We start from the raw sequence: 25,068 nt of genomic DNA on the forward strand, positions 1-25,068 counted from the left end.
CCTCCTTTTAAAGGGGCCGCACCCGCGGCCGTGAGGAGACACGGCCCGGACGGGGAGCAGCGGGGCCGGGGCCGGGGCCGGGGCCAAGGCCGTGGGTGCCCGGCTGCCCCTCCGCACGCTCCCGGCGTGCCTGCAGCGCCCGCACGGAGCAGCCGCCCTCCGCTCCCGGCGGCGCTCGCTCGGGCCCGCAGGTGCCGCTGTGGCGGCGCCGCTCCCGCGCTCTCATGGCCCCGCCCTCCGCTGAGGGAAAGCCGCTCCCCACAGCGGCACCGGCCGCTCCTGCCCGGCCGGAGAACGAAAGGTTCTCATATAAACACAAGGGTTTGAAGCAACTCTGTACAGTACTAAAAACAGCAAACAAAAAAAACCCCGAAGCCACAACAAGAATACAGTACTTTAATCATCCAAAGATTAGTAACTGTTTTACAATCTGACAGCATATAGTGCTGATATGCTAAAATACTCAATACCTGCTTCCCCAATGGAAATTTAACTCGAACACTTACTCGTTTGTAGCTTACAAACGCAGGATTACTCAAGCTGCAGAGAGAGTGAGGCTATTTCTTTAAAATACAAGAGTAAATAGGTAATTGCTCTGAAATATTATGTTTCCATGCTTAGCTTGGAACCAACAGAATCAACATATGCAGTCATTTGATTTCTGCATTAAGCAGGAAAAATAATCAGTAAGAAAACAGTATCTCTTTCAGAAAAATCCCTTGTGTTTATGGTAACTTGCTTTCACAGTAATACCAGCCCTGCACTCACAATCAGTGAAACCAGACACAGATCTCACCACACTCGATGGCATTACATCATTGCTCACTTTGTTAAGACTGTTGAAGATTCCCGGCTACAGACTGAATTTCTTCATTTATTTCAAAAAGGATACACACCACAGGCACAAAAGTGATTGCTGTAAACTGTTCCATGCACCACACCAAAGGTCTTCCAACAATTTGGATGATTAAACCCTTCTGATTGAAAAAAATTGTTTTCCATGCCCAGCCTGTCAGGTATCTGTCCTGAAAGTCAAAAGCAAATTTTTAGCTGTTGTCTACAGAGTTAAACCATTTAACTGTCATTTGTGACAGGACACCTGAGAGCTGAAACTTAAATGGCTCTGCCTTTGATTGGAATATAAATAATTAAACAGCCAAACTTGATTAAGTAAAAGCAAGAATGTGATTTGGGCTATTATTTCCATAATCCAGCCTTTCAGTTTTCTCCTTCATTTTCAAGTAGGAGATAACTGCCTAATCTTTTTAGGTAGTGATAAAACAACTCATCATAGAATCCCAATATGTGAACAGATTCTGTGAACATGCAGCCCTTCAACAAATGAAGGAAGACATTACAGCCTGTTTTTTCGACACAAAATGATAATGGTGCCTAGCAAATCAAAAGTAAAGTACAGCTTTAGGCAACTCAGCACATGACATGCTTTGGCCATGTTTGTACAGCAGTGTCTCTCTGTAAAAATACACTTAACTTCTGATTGTATGCATACTGTATTAGAACTATTTCAAAGTTTATTTCAAAATCTAAAAGTTGTTGAAAATTTACAAAAGCCCAAACTAAAAGAAGCCCTTTTTGTTACTCATCAGAACACTTCTGGTGTTGTTGTGAGGTTACAGTAAGTGTAGTCTTTGGTTTTAACTGAATTCATTCCAACTTGGTTTTCAGAGCACATATTTATTTGTAATTCTAATAAAATGCCGATCTAGAAGTAGGGGGGAAAAGCGGTTCTTCCACGAGTATAAACCAGATATATACATCCCCACTGAAGGCACTATAGTTCCAAATTCTCTGTACAGTTGCAGTAACATTTGAAGCCATCTCCAGAATAAAGTCTGTCTTTAAAGATCCAAACCAAGACTTGCAGCAAATTACAGTGTGGGCACAGTGTCAGAGACTTGCTCTGTTTTTACAGTATGTACAACCTGATGCAAAATTCTCAGTCCAATGTTTTCTACATATAAATGCTCACCACATTATGATCTTTGGATGAAAACAGTTGTCAGTTGAATTCTCTGTTGCTATAAATACAGCCAAGCAGTCCTGTAGAATATTTTTGTGATCTCAAAGCAAACTAGTACAAGTACAGTCCAAACAGACCTACACCAAAAAGTTTCTAGATTTTCATATTTCAAAGTGTACTGTGATTATGTACAGAAGTTGAAGTGATTCTTGTTGCCTTATTAGTTTGCTCATAGAACTTTAAACATTTTAACAATGACTACGCCCTAGAGATTTGACACTACTTATTGGTTTGGTTTTGCATGTCTTAGGTAGTGTTTCAACATCCAGACAGATATAGAATGGAAAAACCCTTTCTTCAAAGTGTTACTTCATTATTGAAAACTGTTAGATTTGTATGAAGTACAAATAGCTTAATGTAATGTAACTTAGGCCCAGTGGTCTTACAGTTAAAGCTGCTTTTCCTGTATAGGTATGCAGAATTTTAAATATGAATGTCCACTACTTCTAGAGAAATTGATACTTATGAATGTAGATAACAATTTTTAAACAAAGAATATAAACTAAATAATGCTGATGAACACATGAAATCAGTCTAAAAATGTATCCAGTTTAGATACAGAGCAAGACACAGTTACAGGATCTTTAGAAAAAGACTTTAAGGATTTAGATGTAACAGAAAAACTGTCGTTTTGCAAGACTCCAGAATTTTTTCCTTGTTTTCCAAGGCTTCCATTTTTGTATTAGCCCCTCTAATTCCTTAGGAGAAGTCCTTAGCCAATTTATTTTTGTTTGGCTTAAAAGGATGTCTTTGAACTTGATTACAGTATCAAGAACAAATAAAAAATAAACCAGTAGAATTACAAATAACATTGCTGTGAAAGATTTCTCTTCAGTGCAGATGAACAAAGCTGAACAGCTCTACACGAGTGCAGCTGCTGGGTGAAGAATCCCTTTTCACTAGAGCATTGTTGTCAGGAATATACACATCCCTCCTGGTAAATACACACCCCCAGATTTTCTTACAAACATTTCAGTCGGGTCAGTATCTGCCCAATCATCTTAAAAGTCCTATTCTTTGACTACAGACAATTATACCATTGATTTGCAATTACATTTTTAGTAGGAAGCACAGCCCAAGTCTTGAAATACAAAAAAAAAGTCCTTAAAAAACCCAATCAAAACTTATGGTACAGAGACTGGCACAGTTACTGTGTCTCCATCCATCCCAAAACCGTGCTGCATACCAGCAGATGATTCTACTCTTTGCTTTAAAAGGAAGGGGGTATCCAGTCTTTTCCCTTCTAACCAGGTCAATGGAGTCCAAGACTGCTGAAGCCCACGGTGCTGCCTGTGCTGACTCCACAGTTCTGGCAGCAGCTTTGCTAATTGTCTCCTTCAACCCTCCTCTTCCGAACTGCAACAAGGAGACAAGAAAGAGAAGGTTTGCTAGATTAGCGTTTTAACTGTTTTCTGTGTTTCTGTAACATGGACAGTTACTTTGTCACATGAAGTATCACAAATTAAGGCAGCTAACACTTAGCATTAGGCAGCATTTTAAAATAAGCCTTATTCACAAACAGTTGCAAATATTTCCAAGGAAGGACTTGTGGGAAACATTAATCATCTTATGTCTGATAAGCAGATTTAGCCAGGATTCTTTTTTTACAGTTTTTGCAGTTTTTTAGTGGTGAATTTAATTTACATGGCTTCAAAAGGAACACTACAAGAGCTTCACAGTATATCTAACACAATTTATACACACACAGATGTTACAATCAACAGCCTAACACCTTCCATTTATTAATAAAAACATTAAATTGTCAGAAAATGCAAGAGCAATAAAAAATTATTATTAAAATAACTAAAAGCTCACATGTTTTTAAGATTTGAGAATATGCAAAATTGATTGAATGACTGGAGTTTTCCTCAACATTTGTATTATTTTTGATGTTTTCTTTTCGCACTATCAAATTTTCTTCTTCCAGTTTTCCTTTTCTGTGTGGACAAAGCCAATGGCACTAAAGGTCTTACAGGACACATAAAGGCAAAATACAAAGGACATTTCATTTTGTTTAAAACATGAAGCAAGCACATCTATATAAGAAGAAAGTGAATGTGTTCTCAAATTCACTCAAACGAAAGTAGGTGGCAAAAGTTATTCATACCTGCTTTCATCAAACTGCAAGAACAGATGACAAGAATTTCCAGCCCTAGACTTCTCCAATCATGCAGTTAACAGCACACAGACAATGAACAGGGAAGTGGTACAAGACAGTGTGAGCAAGGAAAATGAAAAAGATGTAGACTTTCTTTTTAGAAGGAACGTACAAAGAGAGAAATTAGAAACTTCAAACATCTTGGTTTCAGTGCTCAATACCCAAGTGGGTATTCAGAGTAACCTTCTCTGTAGCTTCAGGGCTGGACAGATGAAAAGGTATTTGCAGAAACTTTTAGTCGCATACTCCAGACTATGAAAGCAAAGGAAAAAAGGCAAGATATCAATAGAAGCACAGATTTTGAACAGTCAAGCACTAATAAGAGAACTAGTGAGAGAGGAAACCTTAGAAAGCTGTGAGACACCTGAAGCATTATGATAAAAAACCCAACTGGTTTAGAATCTATTTTGAGAAACAGATATGCAGTGTCTGAGTGCCTTTCTTATCTCTCTGTGCTCTATGCTAGTTACTCATCCATATCTTTCAGAGCTGTTCTCCTCCACTTTAACCTTTATTCTGAAGGGAATCAGATCTTTGAACCAAATTCCAATTTCCTGTGTCATTCCCTCTAATATATTCCTTAACTACCACTACTACTACTAAACTGCCTGGCCCCTTTTCACACTGATGAGAGGTCATCACAAAGCATCTAAACCAAAAAGATTTAATTAAATAGAGTTTTAAAATGAAGTTCCACTTGAAGAGATGGACATTATTTTGTAGCTGAGTGCCTCAAGTATTTGACATTATTATACAAATTATTTACGTTCATGTGCTATGTTATTAACCAATTTTCTGCTGATACATTTAATTAGGATTCTAACTGATGAGCTCCAACAAACCTGACTGCAGCAAATAAAGATGCCACTGCTATCAGCTACTTGTAGCTAATTGTACATGAACAGAACCACCAAGGGAGAGATTACCCAGTCCCAGCCTCTGTACATGACAGTATGTTCAGTTTCCTTGCTCAAGCAATCCCAGTAACATTGGGATACTGGCATTGAACAGGGCATCCTACACTGTTAGCTTCAAGTACTGACTTTGAAGAGGAAATTAATCTTATCTGAGTATAACTGGGTGATCAAAACTATTGTTTTCACTACCTTTGCCATAAATCACACGAAATTTTAATGCTCCTGTTCTAGACTATGCTAAAAATTCTCCCTTCATGAACACCCTGCGACAAAACAGAAAACATCAAGCAGCAACAAAAAAGTAGGAGTAAAGCACAGGAGAAACCTGAAACTGATCTACTAATCTTGTGCTATCGTGGTTTTGTCAAGAGAGAAGGGGAATAACCCCTTTAAAGCCTGTGCCCCACACCCAGTCAATTCATAATGACAGGTCCTACCCAAATCATTGTTTTTTGTGATAGCTGCAGCTGCCCTGGCTCGAGGTCCCTGTTGTGTGAAATGGTACCCAAATTTGAGGATCTTGCTGTTTTCTTCAAGCATCTTGGCAATTTCTACTTCTGCAGCTGTGCCCAACTGCTGCCTCTGTTAAAATAAAAGGTACACAAAGACAACAGAACTTAGGTGTGTTCATCTTGAAAGAGATCAAAATCCTTTCCCCATATCAGTCAATAAACACTCAGCTTCATTCTAGTTAATCAAATAGGCAGAAGGTCCTAAAATATATTTGTACACTTTAAAGCACAAGGAAGCACAGAAATCAACCTCAGCTGGATGCTTCTGACAATCTTAAGGGCAATTGTTGATGGTGTTAAGATAATTAAACATAATATATTTGAAGAGTTTATCACAAGCTGGCTTGTAAAAACATTCAGTCAATTAGGATTGGCTGGGTTTAGCTATGGTATCACCACTACCTCACTTACCTGATTATCAATTTTGATCTCTGTCAATGTTTCATTGTCTTTCAGTGCATCAACCAATGCCAGAATTCCAACTCCAGTGATGAAGTTTGATTCTATGTTCAAACTTTTTAATTTTGTGTTTCGTCTCAGCATATCTGCAAGAGCCTTTGAATATTAGGAAGCATCATTAAACTTTTGAATTTTGCTGCAGTACCTCATAGGACACAGCAATAACCACTTCCACTAACTAGTTCCATGGAAGCAGCAAGTTCAGAGATGCAAGGTGTAACTTTGCAAGCTTTCACTTACTGAGACTGAGATGACTCTTTTAGCCAGGCATTATCTAAATTCCCTTCTTAAGTAGCATTCAGTCAAGAGAAGGCCTGTCTTTCTCTTGTTACAAACTAAAAAGCTACACAGAATATAAATGGTCTGAAATTAGCATATTGGACCAATTCCATTTTGTAAGCTTTCACAGCACACAACGAGCAATGCAGGCTGCTAAGCAAAGGCCAAAGAAAGGGCATTAGTCAACTGAGAGGAGAATTAGATATGGTTAATTTGTAAACAGGAGATCTGACTTTGAAAGTGCTTTTGTCTACAGATTTGGTAGGAAAAGGTAAAATTCAAAGCTCTAAGCATAGTAGCAGCATGTAGCTAAAGGCACTTTTATACCTGGTGCTAATTCTGAGAAAGGAAGAAAACAGGAATGGCTAACCACTGAGTTTACTGGCAGAAAAACTGTACCCTCTGAATTTTTTTCTATCAAGTGACAATACAAAAAATGCAACAGAACCACACCTGAGAAAAGAGGCCCTTATAGAGTTTTATTACTTGTTTTACTCCTGCTGAAAAGAAACTTTTTAAGTGACCCAAACCCAAAGCTTTCAAATGCTCATTTGTTCATTTAATGGAGTCTTTCAAACTAGCTGGTTTTTTTCTAACTTGAATTTAAAACAAGTGCAAAGGATTGTCCAGGCAAAACAATTAGTTTTGTTTTCTTACCTCTTTATTTGTAATTAAATAAGGTACTGCTTTAATTCAACATAGAAAAAACCAACCTGACAATAAATTATATTTAAGTTTCAATTGTATCAAGCTAGATACTTTGACTAATATTATGCTTTATTTACCAATATTTTAAGCCAAACTTTGGTAGCAGGGAGATAGAGAAACAAGTATTTTACAAATTCAACTAAAACTCTAGTTAGTTGAAAAATATCACAGGTGTTTTTAAGTCCTCAAATGTGCTTCCTGCAAATTAATTTTGAATGTACTATTGGCTACCGGAAAGAACAGCAGGAATTAAACAATTAGGAAAGAAAGGTAAAAAGGAAGGAGGTTAGCAAAATGAAAAATAAAGGAAAGGGACTGGAAAAAAGAATTCTCCTCACACATCTGAAGCATTGCTGCATATTAAGTTACTAGTAATCATTTACCAACTTAGATACAACAAAGGTTTGTTAAAGAAAACATAATTTACAGTGTAGCAGAATGGAAATATTTTCATCTCTGATCATTTAAACTGGATTAAATTCAATCCCTTACCATTGCCTTTCCATCCTAACTTCCCTTGCACCCCACTCAAACCCCTTATCACGAGTACTTACAACAGCAACAGGATCATTGCTTCGGGTGGCTGCCAGGCTGAAATTCTTCACATGTGTGTTGGTTTCTAAGGCTTTTGCAAATTCTTTCAGCGTTGGAATTGGTATGTTCTTGAATTAAAAATAGCATTTCACTCTCTTGAGATACACAAGTTTATCCCCTCCCCCCAGCTTCTCTCTCTATCTTATTCTCTTTACAGCAAAATGCCCTACAATATTAACTACCACTGTCTCCAGCAGTCTCACAGCCAAGACCTACCCTAAGATGCAATGGCTGTAAGAGTCACCAATTCTATAAAGCAATCATTTTTACAGAATAGTAACAACCAAGCTTAAAAGGAATAATTTTAAACAATTAATTAGGATAGCAAATGTCTCAGTTTATTGTATCAGAAACTTTGATCTGTTGCCTATTTAGGCAGTTACTTTGGCTAGCATGTACCTGTTACAGAGTATTCTTAAACCATGGATTTTATTTCCCCAATTTAGGAAGGGGAACAAGCAGCCCTGGTTGCTGGCAAGAATGTCTCTGGTGTCTGCACTGCAAGTCAGGGGTGCTGCAGTTCTGGTTTCTTTCAAGCAAATATACAAAAGCTTGTCATGTGTAAAAATACAACTGTGTTTTTACACATTACTTGGGAGCAGAAGCTGCCCTAACTTCCACCAGCCCTTTTGTACAAGAATCAGAAGGATGAAAGGGACAAATATCCCTTTGCTTGCAATAGAAACTGAGAGCACATTGCTTCATCAAGGACAAAGGATTCAACAAAATAGTTAACTCCATGATAATGAGCTGCTGGAACTGCTGCCAGCTTGGCAGTGACAGAAATCTGGGCTGGCAGTGAGAAAGTCTAAGACTTTTTAAATACACATTTGGCAAGAGAAATCAAGATGGCTTATTGGTTTAGCTGCAGGTTCTGAGCTTATACACAATGCAACATTCAGCAGAAAGATTGCTGTACTTAGAATAAGCCTATCATGCTCTCTTGGAGAGTTCTGCAGCTAGAAGTGTCTTCTACTGAGAAAAAGCAGCATATTTACTGCAGCCTTCAGGTAATTACCTTAATGTTATTTAGATTAACTTCAACAAGACGAGAATCATTATCTTTAATCCTTTGCAGTGTCTCCTCCACATTTGTAGGATTTGGTGGTTCATCAAAAACAGGCAACATTTTTTCACCTTTTACTATATCTGAAAAGTAAGGCATTTAAATGTAATCAAACAGGTTGCACGCATTCATTGTGAATAAATTATACACATACTAAATATTTACTGTATTTAAAGATCATTTCATCAGTATATACATCTCTCCCCACCAAAAAAAGCATACCATAATCTCCTGACCATATTTTCATAAAGTTCAATTCTTTTCAATTTCAAAAGTCCTCACAGCCTTTCTGCTTCTTTTTCCAGAAAGCACATAGGAGTTGAATTACAAACACAAATGTAGAACCTAAGAACCAACACACACAATGCATGCTTATGCCTATTTTGTCACCAAAAAGTGACTTAAATGCAGAGGACACTTTAGTGTATGTATATTTCAATTCCACTCTTGCCAGAACTCAATTAGCAATGTTATAGGCATACACATTTCCAGACTAAGACTGGAAGAGTCTAAAAGATTGTTGGTGAATGCTACAGGAACGGTGTGCAGTACAGAGAATTGATTTTTCTAGCACTTGTGTACACACTTACTTGAGAAGCTGTCTTTGTCAATCCCATTACTGCTTCCTACTACATCACAGAACTGATTGTTTGTTATCAAGTTGGACATTCCTAGTATTGCTGAAAAAGAAAAAAATAAAAAGCAAAAACCAGTTTTTACTGTTCCTAATTCAGCTCAGATGCAGGGCTCCTTTAAATAACAAAACCCAACGTTTGTACAATACTTATCAGTACAAAAAGCCATTCAGTATCTTATTTGAAAAAAGTAGAAAAGATAATTAATTATAGGCATTTTAGTTAACTTTCACATCTTAGAAAGTTCTGACCTCACCAGGTTCAAGCACCAACATTAAAAAGTGCAGCTCAATCACAAAAATGAAGCTTTAGGAATTACAGGCATAAACAAACGCATTGTTATACACAAGAAAAAGCAGATACATACACATCAAAAACCAGCCAGTCTGAGGAATGGATTTAAAGGTTTTGAGTCTGAAATTCAGCTATCTTTTGCAGGCCAAAATAATTAACTTCCTCACAAATCAACAAAGTCAAACACTTCAAACAACATAATCTGGCTTCTATCACAACTACAACATCCTGTAGTCAGATCAATGCACCGTCACATTAATTATATAGATCTTCCTTCTCTAAACATGTACCAGCCCATCCATCCTTCAAAAAAACCTCACCTGCGAGGTCACCCAGTTCTGTGTCTGTGGCACTGGTCAAGGCTTCCTCCAGTTCTGGATCAAGAGAGAATTTTTCTTCTGTGAAAGACTGTACAGGCTTTTGCTTGGGGATAAATATTTTCCCTGGAGTAAACAAAATGGAAAGTCTGATGTTAGTTTGTATTATATCACTACTTATGTTTCAAATACTATGTACTTTATTCACTGCAGTTTTTACACTATACACAGTATTTCTGATTTCAGATGTTAACCTCAGTTCTGAAGCAAAAAATCAAAGCTGAGTGAGAAAGCCATGGTTTGTGAACAGCACAAAACATGGTAGATTTCTCTGCCAGTGATACTGTTCTCTAAAATGATATTTAGAAAGGTCATCAAAGATTCAATGGCAAAAGAACCAGGAGTAATATTACATTCTGCACCAACCTTTTTTATTACAGGCAGGTAATGGGAAAACTTATTTTAGAATACAGGAATTAGGTAGAGGTCTCTGTAGTTATCATAATTCCTGCATACACCTTTAGGGTAGGAAATCAGAATATGAGAAAGTCTTTCTAACAATTCAGCTGTGAATGGTCCCTCAGAACAAATAAGTCTTCCACTGGGTAAGTGCCAGGACAAGCAAGGGGTGCTTAGGTTCAGGACAAATTAACAAGGCAAACAAAAGCTCTTGTACTGATGCATTTGAGAGAAATTGTTCCCACCTACACAACTGTGAATCAAATCTTAACAGCCATTTAAGGTTCAAGTTTTTCAAACTTTCCCAGTTGCCTGAGCTATCCACAGAAAGAGCAATGGAAAAGGAGTTCCAGCTTCCTTTTGTTATTTCCTGGGGTAGGAAGTGGTCTTGATAATCATCCTATGAAGTCTCAGTCCTAATTCAGGAGTCCACCCTCTGCCATATCCATAGCTATAAAAAGTATTTCCACAGAGGAATGATCGCTGTCCCAATGTCCCAGCTACAGTGATAGTTGATGGTAGTAGTACTAGTTTAGCAGCACTAAAGCCAAAATCACGTATTCCATATCTTCTCTAGATTACAGTAGTTTGTGGTCATTTCCTTTTAAAGGAAGTTAATGCATTCCCACTAGCACAGATGACAGAGAAGCACATCAGGTTTTTCTCTGACAACAGTCTGATGACCAAGAGCTGTTGCTAGCAACACGGTATCTTTGTTCCTGGGTTGCTATCTCTTTGGAAACTTGTATAAATGGTCATTACCCATATTTAGAAGTAGAAAACAAACCTCCTTACATAATTGTACTGATTCCAAACAGTAGTTAAGTGCAGCTGACATTCATTACCTCAGATTTGATGGACAGTGCAAAAGAAATGGTTGGTGATTCAGGATTAAAAGAAAACCTTCATAAATTGATTCGGGATTAAAAGCAAACCTTCAGAAATTACACAATTCTTCTTCATACATTGAAGGCTTATGTAGCAATTGTTTCAGGTTGTTTTGATATAAATGATGCAATGCATTTCTATCATTTTATTTTGCCAGCATCACCTACTGGGGCAAGATTAACCTTTAACTTAAACTGTAGTTTATAGAAGAGAATGTTTGACAAACTTTTCATCAGTCCATGAAACACTCTGAGCAGCATACACATGATCGAAAGCCTTTCAGCAGCTATGTTTGTGTTATTTTCCCTCAGTAATATGGGCTAGTAAAAAGGTGAGGATTTTGGAGTACAAGGAAGGAAGACAGTGAGATTCGAGCACCTGAGCCTTAGTTCAGCCATCCTATTTGCACCAGAAGAGACCAAGAAAAAGAAATTAATCTCAATTAAAAGCAACTTGACAAAAGTGTATTTTAACCTAATTCAGCCTTCTGTCTGATTCACCCCACAGTGCTCACAAAAAGAGAACTACTTTTCCTGATGTTGCTGCTCAGTAATTCTTAAATTCATAGGTTAGAAACGTCTGGTTCAAATATTTTCTTCCTAAGAGTAATAAAAACTTATCCATACATGCCTTTCTTTAGAAAACCTAAGGAGAGTGAGAAGTATAATCAGTTTTTAAGAAAGTAACAATGTTAAAAGCCACTGCCCTCCAGAAATGTTCACTGCAGCCAACTCCAGTCACATGAGCTGGGTCAGGAGCAGTTTTTGTTATAAAACAAGTCACACCCTTGTGTACATAATTTCTCATTCATTGGCTTCATGTCGTCCTAGAACAGAAATCAGAGGTTTACAATGCACATACAAAAGTAGATCCTTCCCCACTCCCTTTTAGCAATGAACTTACTTCCAGAAGGGTAAGACCCCTGTGTCTCTGGGGACAATGATCTCACTCCAGGCCTACTGCCAATACAGTTCAGCAAATCCCTTCCCCCCTCCTAGTGCAAGCTTTAAATAAAACCAAAAACCACTACACATCTGTGCAGCTTGCCTGGCCCTCAAGTGGAACATTTCCAAATAGTAGGGATTTGATTACATGAAGGAACATGACAGCTCCTTTACAGCCAGCCAGGATAACGCAAAGATGAAGCAATACAACATGAAGAGGCAAATTTCAGGGATGTTCACATCATTTTATAATAATTATATAGGCAGGTGTTCCATGTATTTCAGCTACATGCTAGATGATGCACATCCAGGATTAAGTCACAGGCCTCCTCTGCTACATAATGAACTTTCAGTTCCCAGTTCCACCCAGCTGTATTGCTCTAAAGGCAGGAACACTGGATGGTGTTTATGGAAGTGCCCTGGACATTTCCCACACAGATCCACAGGATTTAAGGTGGGAGTCAGTACCTTGCAGAAATCAGGTCTGTTCAGTGGGGCCATGCAGTGCACATTGCTGATACTATTCTCGCACACCCCATACTAACAGGCAGCCACACCTAGCACAGCAGAAGAAAGTCTAAAATCCACATTTGGAGTACTCCATTTGGGAAAACAAATCAAGTGGTACCTGCAAACAACTGAATACAAGCTTTTTTCATGAAGAAAAGTGAGCAACATCTGATGCATTCCTTACATCTTGTGTTCTTTAACTTTCCTTAGTTCAGAAATTTATATAATCCACACTTCATCAATCTCCAGTTCTTACCATGTAACAGACTTAGGTTTATCAATTCCCTTGTAAGCACAATTTCATACTAATGTTTTTAATTCAACTTACAAGTGAGTTCCTCAATGTCTAATGCAGAAGCAAAGCTGTTATCTGCTATCTGATCTCATTACAGGCCACATAGCAGTAAATTAGAAAACTGTTTTACATTAAGACTTGAGTATCACATATTATTTTGTTCTAGTGCTCTTGTATGGAGGATATCAATTTGACAAGCTGTTTCTGCAAAGCTCCTACAGGATATTAGTTTCAGTACACAACATGTAACACACTTCCTTTAAAGACTTTAAAGTGATTGTATGGCAAACAGATAACACAGCATCCCAAATCCTGCTGCAACAGAAGGCAATGGTGATCTGGAGCAACAACTGAGCAGGGTGCCAACAGAAGAGCTTTAGTTTCAGTAGTAGTTTCAGCTACAGTTTCACTCTGTTTTCTGGGTGATAGAGAAGGGGAAAAACCAAACCAAATCAAACCTAAAGCAGAGGTTACATGAACTGCAAATCTGGACAGAACAAACACACCCCAGCAGGAATGCAAAGGGAAGAGAAAGCCACAATTAGAAGAGTGCAAAGGCTGGAAATGCACAGCTTACTTTACACAGCACTTAGCTAATGCCTTGCACTACACAGCACAAAGTGCATTACTATCTCAGATATGCTTTTATCTCAGCAGCAGTAATTGTCTTCTTCTGCTGTTCCAAGAGAAGGGAGAAGGAGGAGGAGGATTGGTCAGATTCAGTCAGATGAGTGGAATACACTTGAGGGCAACAGCCTTCAGTGCTGAAGCCTTGCTTTACTGCTTGGATGAGAGCTCCTCCTCCTTGCAGTACACCCTGCAAAATCTTTATGACATACTTACATACACACACTGAGACAAAGCTAGTTCTGTTGCAATTATTACCACACTGGTCTCATGAATCTCGTGAACAATGGTTTACTTTATGGTTCAACACTTAATTGGAACAGACTGCGACTTGAATCATTAAATAGTGTTTTTATAACCTAGCAAGTTTTTAAGGATGCTTTTAGAAACAAAATCAAGGCACTGGGAAAATGGAATACAGTATAATTTAGGGATAAAACTTTGCATTTCTTTAGCATTGCTCATTTCACCACAGCAGGAGACTTTACATTATTTCAGCTCTTCCACATGCCATAGCACAAAACAAAAGAGGTTCCAAAGACCTGGAGAAATTACATCATCTATCACTGAAAGAGCAGCAACACTATTTTAATAACATGTAACCCCAAAATTAGGTACTTGGGGCATCTGGAAAAGAGTCTTTTCCTTCACACTCTAGTAGGAAAACAAGGTTACCAGAATCAGTAGCAAGACAGGATATTTAAAATTAATCTAGAGTAAGCTTCTTTGATAAATCTGCAGACCAAATCACCATGCAGGACATCATTCTACTAAAACAGAAAAAGGAAAGAGAAGGGTAGATTTTTCCTCTTCTTGCTCCATGAAATGAATAACTGGAACAAGTTAGAGCAAGGAGACGAGCCAGAGACACAGAAATATTTTAGCAAAGTCTGACCCAAGAAATGGCACCAAAAAACCCAGCTGCAGCTCCAATCCATCTCTCTCCTCCCAATACCTCTGGAACTGAAGGTTATATTTGTCACATTTCTCCTAAATTAACAGGAGAATCAAGCAAGATTTTTACCTACCCTTCTTCCACAACTTGCTATTGTTTCTCCATAACATGTATTTCTAGATGAAGTGAAAAATTATAACCCAGCTTAGTTGCCTGTTGGTCTGTTTTAATATTAATGAAAAACACATTAGGATACCAGCCCTCTATAGCAAAAACCATCCTACTCAAGTATTAAGGTGCACCCTATGCCCTTTCCAAGTTCTCCATCTAGATCAATATCATAATTTCTTGATTTAAATGATTAAATTATTTACAATTGTCATTTTTGTGCAAAATGCAACAAATGTGACAGCAAGTCAAATTTGAACCATAATACTTTCATGAGGGAAAAAGAAAAGGTTATCCCTCACCTACTCCAACATGAGCTTGACCTTCTTGCCTCCTGCCCACTCAACAGAGCATCAATTTGGATACTAAACATTTCTTTTAATGAATGTTTAGTTTTCATGAAAGTAATTGACATTTAATTTTTTATATTATTTTCTCTTCTCCTATAGCACTCAAATAAATGTCAGAAGTTACTAAATAGCAACTTTTTTTTATGAGATACAGGAAATTTTACTATGCTGGTATGACTCATTGCAACATGCAGACAGACTATTTAGTAATACTTTATTACATAAAGGAAATGACATTTGATCTTTCTTAACCAAGCTCTGCATTACAGCTGGACCCTTCTGTTTCTCTGCAAGATTCTCACAGATTTTATCTACCCAAGCAAATACTTTTATGTGTGCATGTAGACGTAAGCTGACTTTAGAGAGCCATTTCTGTGAAAGAAGCACTAGCAGTCAGCAGAAAATGCAGAATTAGAGCACATCCCCCTTGCCCAGCTCACTCACAGGATTCAAAGATTCCCCAATCACCTGTGAGCCCCAAATATACTGAACTCAATCCCACTTAGCCATCAGTCTGTCTCCAACACAGACTGGCAGATGTGTCAGGAGAGCAGCAGGAGCCAGGCACAGCTGAACACAACATGAGCAGGTCCTTGGCAGCAGCAGGGGTACCACCAGGCACTGCTGCTATGGGTGCTTCTGCCTTCTGCAGTCAATACATTGCATTGTCCTGCACTTGGTTACTCCTGCAGGTTCAGTCACCAAACTCCCATTCTGCTGTCAGCAAAGAGTGCCACAGTTAGCTCTCAACACAAAAGGAGTTGAACTACAAAATAAAGCAAAAAGTGCTCTGTGAAGGAAGTCCATCATACATGGTGCAGCACACTGTAAAGTCACAATCTCTCTATTACTTCAAGAAAAAAAGGGAGGCACCAGCATTGTCAGGTAAAGCTATCTGGCACAGGAAGAGAAAATGCAAATACCCCAAACAAATTTTCACCAAATAGAGCCCCCAGTCATAGACACAAACTCAGTGGATGAATGAAGACTCAATTCTGAAATAAGCAATGATTCACACCAGAGCATTAAGCAAAATTAAAGGGTTTCAAACCCTTAAGAAAAGACCACAAACCACTGCCAGATTACAAAACTTGTGATGTTAACTATATAATTAGTCAGGAGTAACTATGCAATCTTATTAAACCTTTCAGTAAGGATGCTAGAAAAACACCATGACTGCATAGACCACTTGTATGGCCTTGTCAGCCTACATCATCTTCCAACATTACTGTCTACCACAACATCATTCAACTGCTTTTTCTCTAATCCAACACAGGGTTATAAATATTGCTGTCTGTACTCAACACAAGGCATAAGCCACAGGCACCATGACAGCACTTGTCATTATTGACATAAATCAGAGTTAGCCCTTACTTTGAGGATACCATGCCCATCAGAACTTCACAATCTATAATAAAATCTCTGAGTCTTATTTCCTTCCTGTGCTACACACAAAGAGCACACCAGCCCCAGCAGCACAAATGCCTGACCAGGAAACCTCCTGGCCCTGCACAGTAGCAGCCATTTAGAAATGCTGTGAGTTAGAAGCATTACAGCTGCCAGTGCTTCAACCAAATTCGGTTCACAGTAGTTCTGGCTCCTCCACTTCAGAGATTCCACAAGCACTCACACAGGAAGAGGTGCTGTTACCTTTCTTTTCCCTTGTAAAAGGCACATAGTCTTCCCTGTCCTTGTACTCCAGCGCCTGCTTCTCCAGGTAGGCCAGGAGCCGCTCCCTGTCGAAGGGAGCCGAGGCCTTCTTGGCAGTCTGGTCCTTCTGCCGGAAGCCTGCAGGCAGCAGCGCGTTCTGCAAAACAAATGGGGCAAAGCTTACCAAGTCTGCCTGAGCACCTGCTTAGCTTCATTTCCCACTTCCTTCTCCCTGTCTGCAAGGTTCAGCCCTGATACATCATCTTTTGTAGGCAATCTTTGATCCCCCTGCCAACTTCCTTTTTTTGGGGCAGGGAAGGACACGAGGTAATCTAGACATGGAGAATATAATGAAAATACAGCACACTGTGCTCTCAGTAGGATAGAAGCAATTCTTTAAGTGCAATAGCTCCCAGCATTCAATTTGCCAGTTACTTTACATTTCTTTGCTAGAATCAGCACTGTTTAAATGAGCAGTACTAAATAAAACTCAGCTATTTACAGTTTAGACATTCAGCAAGAGACTATTTCCTCTATCACTTACATCCATGTGATTTTAAGTCTTTAAGGCAACTGACTCCACTATTATTTTAACACAGTATTCCTGGTTTTGACCTGACTCAAGGTGGGATGTTTCTTTGATAATATCAACATATTTCAACAAAGAGAAAAAAAAAGGATATTAGTACAGAATGACCAGAATGTATAGGAATTCTGACTGCCATGAAAGACAACCAGTCCCTTTTGCCAGTTCTCCTCTGTTAAAACATCCATAAAGTCAAAGGCATTTAAAATATCAGTAATATCTCACAGTGCAACAAAACAGGTGATCATAGTATTCTGAACCAATCCCTGAACATCAAGATTAAGTTAATCCTGGTTTTATTAAAGGAAAACCAGAGAGAACCATGAGATGAAAACACAAGTCTTGAAGTCTGAAATTAGCTCCAATATCTGTAGAGGACAACTCAGCTCTTTGTAGCAGAAAGCTGTAATATTCTTTTTTCAGTATCCCATGCTGACATAATCATTCAGGAGCTTAACAATACTTGTCTTCTCTTCACAAAGTCAGCATAAGGACAGGAATAGATATAAGCTACCAGATACAGGACGAGGACTCATTAGAAGAAGTTGGCACCCTCCTACTCCCATCAAACTCCACAGCAGAAATAATAAAACAAACATGGATGCAAAAGGGCTGTTTACCAGACAGCACTGGAAACAGGAAAGTTAAACAGGCCTTTCTAAATAAACTTTCTTCTCAAGAACATGAACAACAGCAATTTTTATTTATAAATCAATCCCGGAAAGCTCCTCCCAGCTATCCCTTCTTAAGTCCTCCTTGGCTGCAGTTGTGTCCACCTTGCAAACAGGAAATAAGCATTATATACACATATATATCTGTGAGATCATCAGCACGCTATGAAAAAGACTCTGTCCAAAAGCATATTGTACAAAGTCTCAATTTATTTTAGACTAGTAATGGAACAAATGAAAAAAATAAAACTTCTCTTGGCTAATGCCTACCTCAGGGTCAAGATCATCCAAAACAGTTTCCAGTTGTTTCAGTTCTTCTTCCGAAAGTTTGCCAAGAATTTCATCCTCATCGAGATCTTTGTACTTGTCCAAGTCCTTTCGAAATGGGAGTGTCATGACTTGGGCAGTAGCAAGGTGCTCAAGCACTTCAAAGCCAAGTCTTAATTCTTATCCAGATCTATGAAAAACTTTTAAAAAGAAATAAGCAGAGTTGAGGTAAATATCCCAACCACAAAGCATTTTCAGCCTCCACGTACATCTGTGAAAGGAAAGCCTTGTCACCCAGTGCTGGCACCTGTTACTCCTCAGCTGACAAGGAGCACCTGGAAGCTGTGCTTCTTCACTGATGAGAATCCTGTCCCACCATGCCTTTGTCCATCAGTAATCAAACTATACCTAATTAAGCTATACCTATTTTCAAATCAAACTCAATACCCAATCCTCTTGATAAGGACACTGAAGCCATAATTCCCACAGAGCAGGGCAGGAGAGAGGAGATCCTACCATTTATGAGTCCAGTTTAACACCTTCGTTTTTTACACATAATGAAGCCAAAAGAAGAGTTAAGATGCTCCACATTTATTGTTGCTACAGCAGTTCAAGGGCACTTAAGGATAATTTCCTATAAACAAGGTAATTGGTTATTACTGACTCATACCCTTGCATATTACCTACAGAGGAAACAAAGGAAGTTTGCCTCCAAGTTAATTATAGCACTACCATTGAAACAACATTCTGTTCTGTCCAAGGAAAATTACAATAGCTTGATGAAAAGCATAGGAAACACAGCTTCTAAGTGGCAGCACTCCAGTCAATCCTATGACCATAAAACCCCTGAAATTAAAAAAAAAATTAAAAATTAAAAATAAAGAATAAATTGGTTGCTAAATGTTCTATTCAGAGGAAACCAGGGTCCTTCAAAATGTACAATCTCTATAGCACTTCTCACAGACAAGGAGTAGGCAGGGAACATCTTTTCTAACATCCACAATTTTTGATGGAAAAAACAGTTAATCATAGCAGTGTTCAAGCAGACAAGTTGTTTCCTCTCATTTCTCTGAAACAAGTTCTAGGACTCTCCTTTTGTTCAGCCAAATTCTTGCTGCAAGCTGACCACACAGACAAAGAAAAAGTAATTGTGATGAGTCTCTGTAAATAAGCAAGAGAGTCCATAAGGTGTTTTGGAAGCAAAAGCTAAATGTATACATTCCTGTTCATTAGTCTCCTCAAACCCATTTTTTGGCTCTATAGAAATACACAACACAGACCAGGCACACAGTAAAAATCTTTTTTTCTCCAGTAGCCCCTATCCAAGGACAGATGCTCACACCATAAATACAACTGCATTGCTTCAAATCCACACTTACACTGTCCTTCAAAACCAGATCAATTTAGTGACTGCCTCCTAAGCAGCAGGAAAAGGCAGGCTGTATATACATCCATGCTATACCATGGAATCCTTCACACAGGATTCCTCCACCTCAGTTGTTTACATCCAGAAAGGTCTCCCTGGCTGCCACAGTTACATATGGTGACATTTTAATTCAGAGACACTGAACAGACCTGAGCACACAGAGGTTCATCCACACCATTCAGTCAAGTGTACCTGTAAAATTAATCTGGTTTTAACAATTGCCTTTGCAAGAACAGTGAATTTCCAGGTCCTATTAACATCTACACCTGAATGAGGAATATATTCAGCTATTTTCAGGATGTCTGCTTTTAAGAAAGTATTGCTGATATAAACAGAAGAGCTTTATTGTGAACTACAGTTGACACTGATGGACCAATGCTGACCTTTGCAAAGCTCTCTCAAACATAAGGAGGAATTCTCATTTTTGTGGTAAATTACATCAAAAGAACTCTGGCTTCCTCTGAACCAAATCATGCTGGAAGAGCCCAGACCTTTTGCAAGAGGCTACAGAGTGAGGGCCATCCAACTTACTGGCTGCAGAAAATGCAGAGAGTAGCACACCTATGTTTTCCTAAGTTCCAAAAGTAATTAAAAGAGTGACTCTGTGGCCTAGAGAGCCACCTCCTACAGTTTTCATAGTCTGGCACTATTTGTTTCTCGAGGTGCAAGCAGCTGATGGATAATTAGCTGATGCCACACAATCTGCATGTGAACTTCTCATTCCTGGAGCCTTAATGTTCTGCCCTTCCTTACAGTTCAAGCCATTACACAGGATCACAGGAGAAAAACATTTCCTGCAGCTCATTGCACATAGCCCTTTGTGACCAGGCTGCCCTACACCAAGATACTGCTATTTACCACAGTTCTGCATGTCCATTTGCATTCAAATATTAAAAGGTGCAGTTTTAACAGGTAATTATAAGGAGCAGAATGGTTAGTAAGCTGCAGAATAATGTTGCCCTTACTCTGAAAGAGACTTGCACTGCATAACCATACATTATCTTCATCAACATCATCTGTGTTTCCTCTCCATTAATTGCCACAAATGCTGTCATCCAGAATTAATTACATTTTATTTACTGCATTGAAATATTTCGTATTGGAAAACTACTCATCCTTTGTAATACATTCATTAATTTTCAGGTCACAGCCCTTAGTCTCACTTGTTTGTATACAACCAAAGAAGTCAAATCAAATCCTCAGGTACAGTGTTCACACACACACACACACACACAAAAGTGAAAAATAAAGCAGCAGAACAAAAAAACCCAGTTTCTGTAACTGAAGTTTCACTTCAGCAAGAAGAGAATCACATGTGGCCTGGCAAATACAAATTTAAAGAGTTTTGGACATATTTTCTAATACCTATCAGGGACATTTTTTTAAAATATGAAAGCACCCTTAATGTGAGACACCTTTAAATTGTATGATGGTAGCACTGGTGAGCACACTGAGATTGCTTGGCAACAACTCTCAAACATTCCCTACAAAAGAAAACACAGCATATACAACACTTGCATACAACATGCTAAAAATCAGCTTTTAAAACATAGTGTAAGGAATTCTCACTGCCTAAAAAGGGCATAAAGGCCAGCTAAAGCCCTAATCTAATCAAACAAGCCTTTCACCTCCCATTAAACACACTTAGTGCTCTATTTGCTTTCCATCACTCACTGCAGCAGCTCAGCATAGAGACACATGCATAACAAACTACAGGCTTTTAGAAGGAGCAGTTACTTGGCCTGTGAATATTTGTGGTGCATTTTATATATATATATACATACATATATAGAGATATGCATATGTGTGTTCTAAATGCAAAATCATGGGAAAAACTGTAACCATCAATTTTGGCTTTGCAAATACTTTGCCCTTTTTTCATGAGCAGAGCTAGTTTACTTTTAAGTATTCTTCTTAGCTTTATCATGAAAACATTGCTTAAAAGTCCAAAGAGTTAATATTCTTTCTCAGATATATAACTGTAACGTGAAGTTCTTCACTCCAGCAACTTCATAGTCACATTTAGAGAAACTGAAAGAAAGCCATCACTTCCAGTCCATCAAATGTCAATTTCCTGTTTGTTAAGAAGAAGAGAAGCTGAAAATCAGAAAGGAAGAAATTCTGTTGGACATCACAGAGAAAAAAATCTTGCCATTATTCCCAGGCCTGGGAAATCAATGAAGAACTAAAGAAATGAGAAAACAGCAGTAACTTTATATCATTTTATATGCCATTACCTGAATAACCACTTGAAAAACTGTCAAACAACTTTCACACACTTCTTATGCACAAGTCAAAATATTTTTTCTCCCCTCCTCTCTGAAAACATATTTTTAAAAACCCGAAGATTCTAAAAATAGCAAGCTTCCAATTATCTTTCAAAAACTCCACCCCTTTTCCCCCATGAAATTTCTGTTATATTCAAGAACATAATTTCTTGGGACACAAACAGGAGAAACTCTTTAGATATAACTTGCCCACAGGAAACAACAGTGTTGTTAAAGTTCACTGTAAATGGCTTCCGTGACTTGGATTTTAAAATAGAAGCAACATCATGAAAAACAAACTGAGCTGGGTTTGGCCAGCACAGTCAGAGCTCACTTTAATCTCATTTGTTCCTCATGAGCCTCCTTCCCCCCAGCCTCTGGGTGACCCCAGCAGAGCAGGGGGGTCTGGAGCAGGGGGGTGTGCAGGGCTGTCAGCATTCCTGCACCACTCAGGGCCCCAGACCCTCCCAGCTGCTTGGAGGAGCCAAATCTGAGCATTTCCCCAGGGAACCCCTGCGATGGCAACAATTCTATTTTCCAGCGTGCAAGATTATCCAGAGCTCTTTATGAAGAATGTACTGCACTTGAAAGAGCTATCTTTACTTACTAAAGCAAGGAGAAAAATGAGTAAATATAAATATTACCATAATCCCAGTAGGTTCCTTAGGATATTTTTGTAATGCCTTCTAAGTCTGCTGAACAGCCCAATACTGTCTTTCTTAGCAGAAAGCTTTTAGAAACCCACCTGAGGCTTCCAAAGCCCCAGCCTGGGCTAGGGCCCAGGATCAGGGTTGTCCTGCCCCGGGAAGGAGCAGACATCCCCCGGCCCAGAGCCTCATGGAGCCAGCAGGGGGCAGCTCGCCTTTGCCCACACTTCTCCTCAGGGTAAACTCTGCTTTCCAGGCGGGAAGACACAACTATTCTGGGCTATTTTCCTAGAAAAGCAAGCCCAAGGCTTCATTCTGTTCAAAAAGATAATTTACTAAGCTTTATACATGGTAAACTGAGCTTCTCTAACTTCACACTTGTCCACACAGTGACCCAGGGAGTGGAGGGGGACAGGCAGCTGCTGCAGAGTAACTACATAGACCATGAAGATGCTTCCATAGTGAAGGAAACCTGAACACATCTGTGTTTCCAGTTCCTGCAAGCTCCTCCTCTGAAGACACCTGCAACCAAAGCCCACTTTGCTCTTTTATAAATCCTGTGTACAATGACACAGAACTGGGACACAGCTCTCTTGCAGACAGGGTGCTCTGAGTGATGGCCAAGCTGGCATTGTCCCATAAAAACTTACTCCTGTGTGCCTGTTCCTGAATACACTGCAGGGCTAAACAGACATACCCAGTCAGCCCAGGCAATGGCAGGATTGACAGGGCCAGCAGCCCCAAAGCCAGTGCTTGGCAAGCTGCACAGGGCATGGAAGAGGCAGCAGTTCAGCACACCCATGGCACTTCCAGGCATGCTCACCAAACTCGCTGCAGGGCAGGTGTTACAATCCCAAATAAATACAAGGCTGGGATAAGATAAAAATCCCAGGTGCCCCAAGAAGTTCCTCAGTCACAAATCACACTCCAGCTGTCCATTCTCCCTCCCAACATGCAGGAAGCTACTGACTGACCAGGATGAGGGATGGTTAGGGATAACTTTTTTCAGAAAATACCTGGATGTTCTTCAATAGAAACCTGCTACCCATTAATACACAGTATCTGCTCCTGGAGGAATTGCCTGCTGGTGTCTTAGTCAAAAAGAAACTTCAGAGATAAGCTACCTGAACGTTTATTGAAACATTCAGTTATCTTTTATCCATTGCAGAAAAGTAGCAAAACTCACAAGCCTGGAACAGAACAGCAGAAGAAATTTAATTCATTTCCATTCTATTACTTCAGGAAAACTTCTGAGTAGAAGTCAATTTCAGGTCCTCCCTTAAATCACTGGCTGCCTTTCAAGCTCTCTACACCTGACACCGTAGCTAAACTTTAGTTATGAGGATTGATCCAACACATTGCAGCAAACTTTAAGTACACGGCAACCTGCCTAGAACATCACTTATTTCAACACAACTCGCGCCTACCCGCAGAGCGCCAGGCTCTCAGAGCAGGCCCCCGAAAGCTCCGAGCAGCTCTCGGAACAAGCCCCGGGCAGGGGCGCACGGGAGGTTCCGGGAGCGCCGGCCCGGTGTCGGTGTAGGGAGCGCACCCCGCCCCGGAAAGGCATCCATCCCTCCGCCACCGACCGCGGGGACCCGAGCGAGGGCGAGCCGTGGAAACTCATGCAGCAAACTGAAAGGATTACGGGCACCAGCTCTGCAGGCGAAGCTTCCCAAGTCTCCGTTTTCGGGCTGCTCAGCAGAGCGGGGCGCTGGCTGAACACCCAGCCCAGTCCCGCAGCTCCCCCGGCCCCTCAGCCCTGCGCCCACCGCCCTGGCAGGCCCCGCTGTCGGGCCCACCGCCGCCCCGGCCGGACCTCCTGGCTCCCCAGCACCAGCGGGGCTCCGGGCCCTCGTGAGCCGCCGGGGTCCGGCCGGGCGGGCGTCAACCCAGCCCCATCTCCGTCTTCCCACCGGGCTCCTGCCGCGGCGGGCGGAGGGCTGTGCCCGCCCAAGCCCAGCTCGGCCCGGCTCCGCCCGGCACCCCCGTCCCGTCCCGTCCCGTCCCGTCCCGTCCCGTCCCGTCCCGCCGCTGCCGCTCCCCTCACCCGGGCGCCGCCGCTCCCCGCTCGCCCAGCCCGACCAGCAGCGCCGCGCCTGCGCCTGCGCCCCGCGCACGCCGGGAGCCGCCGACCCGCCCGCGCCTGCGCCTGCGCGCGAGTGAGGGCGGGGCCCTGGGAGCGGCGGGGCCTGGAGCCGGTCCCGGTCCTGGTCCAGGTACCGGCCCGGGCCGTGGAGATGCTCAAGCAAGCCGGGCTGTGCAAGTTGCCCCTGTCGGGCAGGGCGCTGGATCGAGGTGATGTGCGGGGTCCCTTGTGAGGCAGCCCGTGCCCCCGGGGTGTGCGGCGGCCCCTCCGCACGGGCACCCCGCCTGTGTGCTGTCCCCGCGGGGCAAAGCGCCGGGGCCACCCCGCTCATGGGACCCTTTTCGGCGCT

General features: G+C 40.6%; 1 protein-coding gene across 3 annotated transcripts; it reads right to left on the minus strand.

Annotated features, from left to right (window-relative positions):
- Positions 1 to 380: 380 nt before the first annotated feature.
- On the minus strand, positions 381 to 24,701 carry LOC118690765 (tropomodulin-3-like). 3 transcript variants are annotated; one of them, XR_004980899.2, is made up of 11 exons: positions 24,681 to 24,701; positions 18,294 to 18,490; positions 16,767 to 16,923; positions 9,984 to 10,106; positions 9,325 to 9,414; positions 8,687 to 8,817; positions 7,629 to 7,736; positions 6,040 to 6,183; positions 5,554 to 5,698; positions 4,312 to 4,451; positions 381 to 3,397 (listed from the first exon to the last, which is right to left on the minus strand). XR_004980899.2 is itself a non-coding variant. In XM_036389707.2 (9 exons), exons 1-9 carry the CDS (start codon positions 18,417 to 18,419, stop codon positions 3,366 to 3,368), a joined length of 1,056 nt encoding a protein of 351 aa, XP_036245600.1. In that variant the 5' UTR covers positions 18,420 to 19,480; the 3' UTR covers positions 381 to 3,365. The 3 variants fall into 3 exon arrangements, 1 of the variants encoding a protein (XP_036245600.1); XR_008508600.1 differs by lacking the exon at positions 24,681 to 24,701 and adding an exon at positions 18,598 to 18,618; XM_036389707.2 differs by lacking the exons at positions 4,312 to 4,451; positions 24,681 to 24,701 and having other exon boundaries at positions 18,294 to 19,480.
- Between the last annotated feature and the right edge of the window lie 367 nt (positions 24,702 to 25,068).

Source organism: Molothrus ater, chromosome 13, assembly GCF_012460135.2.
Source record: "Molothrus ater isolate BHLD 08-10-18 breed brown headed cowbird chromosome 13, BPBGC_Mater_1.1, whole genome shotgun sequence".
Lineage (NCBI taxonomy): Eukaryota > Metazoa > Chordata > Aves > Passeriformes > Icteridae > Molothrus > Molothrus ater.